This window comes from Magnolia sinica, chromosome 2 (genome assembly GCF_029962835.1).
Source record: "Magnolia sinica isolate HGM2019 chromosome 2, MsV1, whole genome shotgun sequence".
NCBI lineage: Eukaryota > Viridiplantae > Streptophyta > Magnoliopsida > Magnoliales > Magnoliaceae > Magnolia > Magnolia sinica.
Genome location: NC_080574.1, coordinates 134,506,472 through 134,518,633, shown reverse-complemented (window position 1 = coordinate 134,518,633; position 12,162 = coordinate 134,506,472). Strand labels below are relative to the sequence as shown.

The 12,162-nt window shown below is 37.9% G+C and overlaps 1 protein-coding gene across 1 annotated transcript; it reads left to right on the top strand.

Moving 5' to 3' along the window:
- The first annotated feature begins 4,786 nt into the window (after positions 1-4,786).
- Positions 4,787-12,162, top strand: LOC131228055 (bidirectional sugar transporter SWEET6b-like). The gene is made up of 4 exons (XM_058223888.1): positions 4,787-4,975; positions 6,059-6,220; positions 6,460-6,579; positions 11,720-12,162. Exons 1-4 carry the CDS (start codon positions 4,787-4,789, stop codon positions 11,909-11,911), a joined length of 663 nt encoding a protein of 220 aa, XP_058079871.1. The 3' UTR covers positions 11,912-12,162.

The window sequence follows — 12,162 nt, the reverse complement described above, 5'->3', positions numbered from 1 at the left end:
AGGACGGTCATGGACCATCAATAAATATACACATTATAAGGTCTCTGATGAACCTTAAAAGGACGGTCTTGGACCGTCCCTAAAAAGGACTGTTATGAACAGTCTCTGATGAACCTTAAAAGGACAGTCATGGACCGTCCTTAAAAAGGACCGTTATGAGTCATCTCTGATGAACCTTAAAAGGACGGTTATCGACCGTCTTAGAGTTGAATATTTTAGAAAAATATGGACGGCCTAAAGCTGTTAGAAAATTTCTTGCATTAAAAAAAATAGAAAAAAAATCAGCAACAATTTTCATTGTATGTCTTTCACCTAATAAAAGAATATTCAACCAACAAAACATTATAATTCAGAATTATGAAGAATTGCAGAAACTTCATTTGCTTTTTTTTTTTTTTCTAAAAAAGTGGGCACACTTTTTAAAAATAAAACTGATCATTTAAATAAAAGTAATACAAACAAATAATGAAAAAAAGTGTTTCAATTCAAGTTAATAGTAACAACAACAAAATTTAAATCTTTGTAAAAAGGGGCATGTGTTGAAGGGATACATCCTCCCATGCATGAGAGTCCAATGATGATGAGAACAAGAATCGCAGCACAAGGGCCTATAAATACGACAATGTTATCCTGCAAAGGAATAGGATAGTATTAGATGTTAATGCACTTGATCAGATTGTACATAAAGTTCCGATTAGAGTTACAGTTTAGTAAATGTTTGCAGTGCTATGCATGGATGATAAGGAAGCTTAAAAGAACTCAAAAACTAAGTCCTTTTCTTTTCCGTTGCAACAGATTATGTACAATCTTATTGAAACTAAGCAATGAATTAAAAGAGAGTTCAAAAAAATATAGAAACAACAATAAGTTAAGGTTAGGTTTATGTTTTAGGTTTAGGTTATAGGTTATAGGTTTAGGTTATAGGTTATAGGTTAAAGGTTTAGGTTATAGGTTTTGGTTTAGGTTAAGGTTATAGGTTTAGGTTTAGGTTAAGGTTTAGGTTTCGGTTATAGGTTTAGGTTAAGGTTTAGCTTTAGGTTATAGGTTATAGCTTTCGGGAATTGAGAATAGGTCAAGGTTTAGGTTTAGAAAATCGGGTTCGAGTTCGGGATCGGGTTTAGGTTTGGGTTTTCAAGTTTAGGTTTAAGTTTAGGTTAAGGAGTTGAGATTAGGATTAGGTATAAGTTTAGGCTTAGGGATTTAAGAATACATTTAGGTTTTAGGTTTAGGTTTAGGTTTAGGTCATAGGTTTAAGTTACAAGTGTAGGTTATAGGTTTAGGTTATATGTTAAGGTTTAGGGAATTGAGTTTAGGTTATAGGTTATAGGTTTAGGTTATAGGTTATAGGTTATACGTTATAGGTTAAGGTTTAGGTTTAGGTTATAGGTTTTGGGATTTGAGAATAGGTTTATGTTAATGTTGTAGGTTATAGGTTTAAGTTATAAGTTTATGTTAATGTTGTAGGTTATAGGTTTAGGTTATAAGTTTAGGTTTAAGTTTAAGGATTTGAGAATACATTTAGGTTTTAGGTTTAGGTTTTACGTTTAGGTTATAAGTTTAGGTTTAGGTTATAAGTGTAGGTTATATGTTTAGTTTAGGTTAGATTATAGGTTAAGGTTTAGGTTTAGGAAATTAGGTTCAGGTTCGGATTTTCAAGTTTAGGTTTAGGTTAAGGAGTTGTGATTAGGATTAGGTGTAGGTTTAGGTTAGACATTTGAGAATACATTTAGGTTTTAGGTTTATGTTAAGGTTATAAGTTTAGGTTTAGGTTTAAGTTTAAGTTATAGGTTATAGCTTTAGGGAATTGAGAATAGTTTAAGGTTTAGGTTTAGGAAATCGGGTTCGTTCGGGATCGGGTTTAGGTTTTAGGTTTTAGTTTATAGGTTTAGGTTATAGGTTAAGGTTAAGGTTTAGGTTTAGGTTTAGGTTATAGGTTTAGGTTATAGGTTAAATGTTTAGGTTTAGGTCATAAGTTTAGGGATTTGAGAATAGATTTAGGTTATAGGTTTAGGGATTTGAGAATAGGTTAGTGGTTGGTGGGCCACACCCTTGAATTGATCAATGGATAACCGACATCTAATAAACACACTGATGGTATTCCTCACCGGAAACAGATTGGCTACTCCCCCAGCTGCCACCAGCTAATAGCTAGTGGTTGGTGTTCTGTGGGGCCCACCATGATGTATGTGTTTCATCCACGACATCCATACATTTTTCTAGATCATTTTATGTTATGAGACAAAAAATGAGGTAAATCCAAATCTCAAGTGGACCACATGACAGGAAACAGTGTTGAATGAATATAGACCATTAAAAACATTTTGGGGGCCATAAAAGTTTTGGATCAAGCTGATATTTGTTTTTTCCCTTCATTTGGGTTTGTATGACCTATTCAACAGATTGGATGTCAAATAAACAATACAGTGGGGCTTAGGAAGATTTTAATGGTGGATATCCAATCACTATTGTTTCCCTGTGATGTGGTCCACCTGAGATTTATATCCCTCTAATTTTTGGGATCAAGCCCAAAATGATCCGTAAAAATGGATGAACGGAATGGATGAAACACATACATCATGGTGGGGCCCACAGAGCACCGATCACCAGGCTGGTGGCTAGTGGCAGGGGAGTAGCCAATCCGTTTCCTTCCTCACCGTCCAATAGGTGGCCCTCACGCAGCCAGAGTATCAGATAACTACCCAAAATTAATTACTAATCAAATCTCCAATCAGTTTGTGTAGTTGTTGGCCACCAACAATTTGGACGGTCTTGATTGGTTATGGATGTGCAGTACACGTTGATTTACCATTGATGCATCGGATGTCACGATCTACTGAGCTGGGGCAAACACACGTTATAGACCACCTCACTTTCAAAGCGTTTTATTCATGGCCTGTGATTGTACGAGGAAAACTTCGATATATACTCTGGCGGTTGGGAGTCTGATAGACGATACGCAAGGAAGAGGATTGGCTGGTGTACCACTCACCAGCCATATAGCTGGTGTGGGTACATGTCATTACATGGCCCCAAAATGATGTATTTATTATATCCACACTGTTCATCCATTTTTCCAGATCATTTTAGTATATGAACCAAAAAGTGAATCATATACGAATATCAAGTGGATCACACCACAAATGGGATAATGATATTGACTGTTAAAACATTTGTAGGGCCACCATAATGTTTATTTTCCATACAATTTGTTCATATGGTCAAAAAAGACCTTTATGCAGAGGAAAAACAAATACCATATTGATCCAAAATTTCTGTGACACTCAAAAGGGTTTCATTGGTAGAAGTTCAATCCCCTACTGCATTTTGCAGTGTGGTCCACTTGATCTTTATATCTATCTTGTTTTTCATCTCAAGCCGTAAGATGAGCTTTTCGAATGGATGGACGGTTTGGATATAACACATACCTTATGATGAGACCCACAGAACTTGCTGACATCTACGCACCAGCTAGATCGACGCTGATGTGTGGTACACCAGCCAATCCGCTTCCGATATGCAAGCACTTGGGAATTTCATGTGGACCCAAATGATTCAAATTAATGTTTCCAGATTTTGGGTCCCAGCTAGATGTATCATGAACCGAAAATTAAGTTTATTTGATAATCTAAATATAGTGTTGGTGGACACTATTGTATGTTTGAGAATGAAAAATATTCAATGGCCCTATTTTAATAAATATGTGTCCATGAATTACATGTCAGTATTGCTCAAATCAATTTTATTTTTGGTACGTGACTTGGTCATTTCCACAATTTGGCCGGTTTAATTTGAGTTAATAGTGTTGCCATTTCCATCCACTCTCACAACTTTAACTTATGAGCACCTGTATATCAAACTCCCTGCTCTGCCAGAGTGTCAAACTTCTTTCCCTTCACTGATTTCTGCGTGACAGCTGACAAATAAATATCACTTTGGGCCTTAGGGCATACGGATTGGGCCTCACCATGATATATGTGTTTCATCCATGCTGTTCATATATCTTTCTGGATCATTTTATTGGTATGAGACTGAAAATGAGGTATATATATCCCAATCCCATTACAAGAAACAGTGTTGAATGAACTTCAACCAGTAAAAACTTTCTGCGGCCATAAAAGTTTCGAATCAAGTTGATTTTTATTTTTTCCAATTCATCTGTCTACATGACCTAATCGACATATTGAGTGTCAAATAAACAGTACAATGGGCATTAGGAGGATTTTAACGGTGGATATGCAATCACTATTGTTTTCTGGTGGTGTGGTCCACCTGAGATTTATATCCCTCTCATTTTTAGGTTCAAGCCCTCAAATGAGCTTTAAAAATGGATGAAACACGTATCATTGTGAGGCCCTCAGAGCACTGACCACTAGCCATGGGCTATGGCGGGGGGAGTAGCCAATCCGTTCTCGTCTACAGTCATTGGGCATGTGGACCCCACCTGATACAAGTCTCACATGTTCCAATTAGACACGTATGCTTCAGTGAGTCGCACACTTTTTATCACCATCTCTAATCTTATTGGATAACGGTAGGATTTTATTTTTTTGGTGTTTCACAGGGGACTCTTCCCAAATCACGCTGTATGATCGGATGATCTAAACCGTTCAATCAAAAAGATTATTCAGCCTTAGGCCAGTCAATGTTTGGACCACCAGATGGACAGTCCAGATCAGACTACCATGTTACCACTATGCCCGATCTACTGCCCACCAATCAATATGTAGCTAACGGTTGGGATGATATGGTGGTTGCAGGCTGACGTTCTATAAGATATGGAAGAAAAATGCGAACTGAGGATTTCTCGCCTTTACCATACATTGCAGCCGCTCAAAACTGCATGCTGTGGGTTTTCTACGGCCGTCCTTGCGCGAAGCCCAACAACATACTCGTGGCCACCGTCAACGGGGTTGGGCTATTCCTCGAGATCATCTATCTCACAATCTACTTCATCTACACCCGCGAAAAGCAAAGAGTACGTACTTACTTTTACCATAACATGTATGAGATCTGAACCATTCATTATGTGGTTCCCACATATGGAACCACATATAGTCGTTTTTAGATGGATGACGGAACATGTCTGATTATTAGACTCCATGGGCCAGCCCAAAGCAGGTTCGGGTCCGGTTCTAGCATACCCGTAGCGTTTGGTTGTGTTCTGGTTTCACGGGTCTGGGTATTATCTTCTGAACGGATCTGATCCACTATGGGACTAGGTACCCGTCTGCTACAGATGGTTTCCGGATCAAATAAGTGGTTTTACATGGTCGGGCCCACACAATGGATGGATTAGATTTCACACAGGTATGTCACTTTGACACGTGCTTGGTTGGTAAGAGGGTTCTCTTACATGCGTGGCTTGGCAGAAACCATTGCATTAAATGCTAGTGTTTTCATACCACTGTGAGTTATACTACTCCTAGTTGCATCAGTTCATTTGGGTAATCCATCAATCAATCTGAACCGTCCATTAAATTCAGAATACATTTCATGGGCTATCATGCAAAAATCACATTGATATATGGGATGATCTAATCCATCACTGATTTGGCCTTAATTTTTATAGCATTGGATTCAATGGTTAGGATTTCCTAACAAAAGTGATTCTTTGACAGTCCATATTTAAGGCCATTGATCCAACGGTTGATATTTGTAATTAAGTTTGATGTTTCCATGACAGCCGGTGAAATGTGGATTGTACCTGATGAACAGTCTAGATCAATGGATTGCCCAAGTGTCCCAATGCAACACTAATAAATTTAACGGATTGGACCTGACTGTAACCAGGTAAACGGTTTGGAAAAATTGGATCCTGACCGTTAAAATCAGATCATGTCCATTAGGTATCTTGCAGGACCCGGATTGGAGTCTGTTTTCCCCTTATTGGATAACAAGCTTTATAGAAACCCCATCAAAATGTGGGCTGGGCCTGAGCCTAGAGCCCAGCTATATGTATGGTGAAAATTTGGAAATCTCATCATAGGCCCACCTAAACAATCGTATCTAAACCGTTAAAAAAAAATAAAATGACTTATTATTTATTCAATATTTACAGTTGTATGTGCTCAAGTTCATGGCTGTCGAGCTGGTGTTAATGGTCATCGTTGTTACGGTCACACTCACCTGCGTGCACACTCACACGAAGCGGACTCTGATTGTCGGCATCTTGGCTTGTATCTTCAATGCCTACATGTACGCTTCGCCGCTTTCTGTAATGGTAAGTAGCTATACATGTATACATGGACAAAGGGAAAGTAATGGCCCAGATCAACCCAGGTCTTTTCCAAGTTGAAATTTAGGCCCACGACATTATAGTAGTAAGTGGTATGGGCCTTGATGAACTGGGCTTGGGCCTTGCTTTTTTGGCCCATTTATAATTAACCATTCATCAGTTAGAAACCTATGATTAATGGTTGATTGTGTTTTCTGGGGTTGTTGCAGAGGATGGTTATACAGACTCGGAGTATACAGACTCGGAGTGTGAAATACATGCCGTTCTATCTCTCGTTGGCTGGCTTCCTCAACGGTCTTTGTTGGATGGCTTATGCTCTCATAAAATTGGACTTCTTCATTGCGGTAAATATTTATATGTTCACAATAAAGGAAAAATGATCCATATCGGTGGGAGCCATTGGAGTGGGGCCCACTTGGTCTTGTTGTCTCGATAATAGCAAGTGGGTCCCACTTCACATCACTGGTAGTAAAATCTCCCTGGGTGTCGTCCTACGCTGGGCAAGCAATTCCATTGATTGACAATCCATGCAAGTGATAACCACCTTTCTGCGATCCATCAGGATCACGAGGCTTGATGCGGTCGCAGTGGCTCCTCGCTGGTGTCCCTTGATCGATTTTAGGTTCATCACCTAAGGATCGTTACCCAAATAAAAAATGTGACAAAATTATAACATCAATTCCATTAACAATATGATAGGCTCATGGTCTTGACTAATGCTCAATGGTTACTACGAGGAGGCTTGTTACCCAATTCTGTACTAATACGACGGGCTCGTCACCCTATTTTTTACCAATATGATAGGTATGTCACCCTGATATAAGCCGATAGCTCAGAAATTGTGTCCCATACTATTATGCTCGGCTCATAAGTCTTTATACAATTGTAACACACTAACGGTTATGAATATACTTAATTAAATGGTAATAGTAGTATCCTATGTTCATTTGAATGTTATACAACTACCAAATATAAGAATGATTGAGCAATGCATTGGACTGATCCGATGGACAACGGGGGACCCTAGACAAAACTGACATTGGGTGTGAAGCATCTCGTAGCTCCAATTATTGTCAATCGTCCGTGTTCAACCTCGGTCTACCGTATAAGTCCGCAATCACTAACCCAAAGTGGACTATCCTCTTACTTAATATTTTGCAAGGCTTGATCCACACGACTACAAATCATATTATTAAATACATAAACATAATCATGTAGCAATTTAATATTAAAATAGGGTGCATCAAACAACATATATATGAATCAGTACAATTCAATGTATATCAATACAATCCAACTTATATCAACATTACTTATCAATTTACATATAAGAATTCTAATAGTAGGAATTTCATATTATTTAAGCATTTCATCAAACATGCATCTTATAAACTTCAAATAACGTTAGAAATGCAATAATAAAGTAATTTAAATACAAATAAGATATAAAAATCATAATAATAATAATAATAATAATCTAACACTATTAATTATTGTTAAAAAGAAATATAGAAGAATGGTTTGCACCAACCTACTCGCACTTTTAGAGTTATGATTTTAGGGAAGATCATCGAAACCTAATCAACACACAAGTTATTGTAAGGTTCTTAAAGTTTAGCTTAAGAATACCTAGATTGGGAAGTAGTATCCATTTCTTGCCTCCGATTATCGACGAAAGAGATTTGACAAAGGATCCTGGAGCGACTACGGTTGGGATAGAAGGGATGAAAGGGTGAAGGTGCACGACTCTCACATTTTTTATCTCTCTTACTCTATATATTCTTCTTCCTCTCTTTCTCTCTTTCTTTCTTCTCTTACTGCACAAATTCGTGTGGAGAGAGGAGGTGTGAAATAGTGGACTATTTATAGTGCTAAAAGGGTGCAAATGGCCTAAAGAGCTATGTATTTACTATTATAATTCTATAGGTGGTTGTTTCTAACTTTTAGGGTCCAGTAGGGGATGTATGGGTCGGTTTACACTGTAAGATAAATATTTCTAGTGGTGATCTACGCATGGATATGATTGGCATGACATTTAGATGCGTTGATTGATGAATATGATTTAAAGTCAGTTTAATGATTACCAATCATCAATTAGGGTCTCAGTTAAAGCTGAACAAAATTGATCCGATCTGGTGGATCCGACCCGATCAGACCCGATCCGAACCGAACCGACGGCCTGGATCGGTAAGGATCGGGTTAGGCATTTCAGATCTGAATGGTTTTCGGATCGGGCTCGGATCGTGGTCAATTCGGACAGATCCGATCCGAATGGACCCGATCCGGAGCCTGGGGAGGATTTTAATAGAGGATATGCAATCATTATTATTTTCCTGTGGTGTGGTCCACCTGAGATTTTTACCCCTCTAATATTTTTTATCAAGCCTTAAAATGATCTATAAAAATGGATGAACGACATCAATGAAAGACATACATCATGGTGGGGCTCACAGATCACGAACACAGGGAGTAGTACATCCATTTCCGTTGTCACAGATCACATACTCACTACTCAATAAGCTTTTATGGCACTGAGTAAACTCAGTGGGGCCTACCATGAATGTGTGTGGGTTATGCACGTTGTATATCCGTTTTTCCAGCTAATTTTAGTGGTTGAGTTGAAAATTGAAGAATGCATAAAGCTCAAGTGGACCACACCACAGGAAACAATGGGAATAATGACTTCCACCGTTGAAACCTTGGTAGGCACCACAGTGATGTTTATTTTTCATCCAACCTATTTATAAGATCACAAAGGCATGGATGAAAGGATAACACAAATAATAGATTGACCCAAAACTACTGTGGCCCCTAAGAAATTTTCAACGGTATAATTTCAATTCACACTGTTTCTAGTGGTGAGGCCCACTTGGATATACTTTGTTTTTGGTCTAGGGTCCTCAAATTATCTTTTAAAATGGATGGACGGAGTGGATAAAATAATTAAATCGTGGTGGACCCCATAGAGTTAATCAGTATGCTTGCTTAGCGTGCTGAGTTACTCGGTACGCAGTCTGCATCCTAGTACAAGCACCAGCTGTACCATAGGCTGTAGCCTAGGCTAGCTGGCTGTGGCATGCAAAGACGACACTGACGCGGACGCTCCTCGAGCTCCGAGTTGTGCGAACGGTTCAAAGGAGATCAAGTTATATGGGCCCACAATGATGTATTTATTATATCTCTACCGTTTATATATTTTTAGAGATCATCGTATAACATTATTCAAAAAATGAATAATATCCAAAGATCATTTAGACCACACCACAAATAGCAGCAGAGAATGATTTTCACAGTTAAACATTTAGTGTGGTCCACTTGATAGTTAGATCTATCTTATTTTTCGTCAAAAGCCTTACTACGAGCTTGTCAAATAAATGGATGGTTTGGATAGAACACATACCCCATAATCAGACCCACATATCTTACTAATGTCGTTACAGCAGGTGCTTGCGTGAAAAGCACTCACTGCCCCTTCCGTGCAGTGCATGTCGTTCATACATTTACGGTAAAAGCACGAATATGGTTGGGAGAGTTCTTTCATAGCTATGTGGGGTCCACCTTGATGTATCAATTTTATCTAAGCCGTTCATACATTTTAAAATATCATTTTAGGTCTTAAACACAAAAATACGCTATATTAAAGATTGAAGTAGACTACACCCTATGAAACATTTAGATTAAATTTATACGATCTAAATCTTACTGAACCCGATCCGACTCGGTTTCCTTGACCGAGTCAGACTCGGTTCGAGTCAGGTTAACTATGCATCGGATCTGTCTGAGTCAGGCGACCCAGACTTGGTCCCGGATCTGTCCAAGTTCGGGTAAGGCTACTGACACTTCGGATCGGAACGAGTTGGATACAATCCGATCCGACCAGGACCGATGCCCAGCTCTAGTCTCAGTTATAAGAATATGAGTAAGGTATTAATTTATATTGGTGTTGTAAATTTAATCGCGATCTAATGGTTCAAAGGCCACAACTTTGCCAAAGCGTGAAGGAAAACTTGTAACTTAAGTTCATTATATTTTTTGAGGCATTTCTGCTCGCCTTGTAAACCCAAGTTGAACGATTATAGATGCGATTTCAAATCAATGTCTGTAATGGACATCAAGCCTATTAAGACAAATGTCTTTCTATAATTTTGTATTTAAAGGCCCACTAACGAGTGGTCTAGAGCTTATTTAGTTAATTTGGATATTTTTATAATAAAATAATTAATGAAATTTATTGTGTGCGATTAGCTAGTCTTGGATTACCTAAGTTTGCGACGTGAGCCATTCGCATTAAGCGAAAATGGTGATTCGGTCCTAATTGCCTTAAATCATTGATTTAAAGTTCATAATATACTTTGGTCAATTTGGTTTATTGGCAAGGGATGATTCAAATTTAATTTATAAATTATAATCTTAGTTTTAAATAAACATTCATTAAATTGTGATTATCTTAATTAATTGGTGGTGGGTTGATTAGATCTGAGCCCTAAATGAATAGATTACAAGGGTAGACTCGTGGTTTAAGTGATTAGTCGAATTCGATAACTTCATAAGAATATTTAATTGAATTTTTACGGTTCGATTTATCTTTAAAGACATTGTTCGAAGTTTTGTTAGAGTCTAACACTTAGATACAAGTTTTCATGCCTCAGTTTTCAGGATTCCTGAATATGGACTATTCATCATCATAATCATCAATTCCTGCTAAACCCAATCAGAGTGAGTTACATGCGATTTGAATGGATTTGTGTGGTGTATTTGGAAATATGTGGGGATATAGGAAGATAATTCTATGATAGTACAACTAGAGCACATCAAGCAACGCAATGATATCTATTAAGCGGTTGATTAAGAATGATCATGTAAAAGCAGTTATAGGACACATGACAGAAGTAGAATCAAAGAAGGCCATGCAGTGTTAAACGGTTATATTAACCGTTAGAATGCGGGAATGATCTAAATGGCTGGGGTAAGGATATAAATAGCTGAGAAATTCAACAGGAAAATTTTATCTCATACCAACCCAATCAAAATTAATATATCTTTCACTCATATGATGATGAATTCAGTTCTCCAGTATATCAATTCGCCTATCATAAGAATTCTTTTCTTGTTTCTCTTTTATTTGTATTAAAAAGTTTTTTCGTACGTAAGGTATATGTGTAACCCGACGAACCCTACCCTCTGAATATCGACTGATCATATTTACATGCTAAACGAGTTGTTGAATAGGTGGCCGATCTCATTTAATATCGGTCATATACTATGTATTTGCCTATCTTGGCACTTGGGGTCATAGTTATTTGGTTTGAATTAAGCCACAAATTCAATTCTAGCATGCCCACACTTGCCACATAATAAGATTGAAAAAATAATGAGCAATGTGCATATTTATCTATATTTATTTAAGATTTCAACAGTAACATAACCACATATGCTATGAGAACTGAAATTCTAAAAACCAATTCACCTTCTTATTCCTTGCAGGTTCCAAATGGGCTGGGTGCATTGGTTGGTGCAGTCCAGTTGATTTTGTATGGTTGCTATTACAACTCAACGATGTGGTATGAGGATGATCAGAAGCCCAAGTCAGAGGTGCAGCTTCAAGCACCAGCGTCTACAATTGCCCCCGGCGGTGGATCATCTGAGTTTCATTCTATTACCATGTCATCCAAATGATCATGATTGGACCATCCATCATCAGTGCACCACTTTCATCGCTTCGGATTGCATTTGTTACTTTCGGTTGTTTGTTTTTACATCCGTTCATTTAGTGGACCTTTCTCTTTGTAAGAAGTATGATGTGTGGATGATGTTGAAAATTTTCAATAATACCACCGTGGACAAAAGGGTTAGATAGTCCCTCATTGGGCCCCACATAGAAATGATCACAACATCTTAAGTTGTATTATTTACAATAGTCTTCACTC

Coding starts and splice junctions, on each gene's coding strand:
- LOC131228055 (XM_058223888.1), top strand. CDS start 4,787: ATGCGAACTGAGGATTTCTCGCCTTTACCATACATTGCAGCCGCTCAA. Junction 6,221..6,459: donor CTTCGCCGCTTTCTGTAATG/GTAAGTAGCTAT, acceptor ATGGTTATACAG/ACTCGGAGTATACAGACTCG. Junction 6,580..11,719: donor AATTGGACTTCTTCATTGCG/GTAAATATTTAT, acceptor TATTCCTTGCAG/GTTCCAAATGGGCTGGGTGC.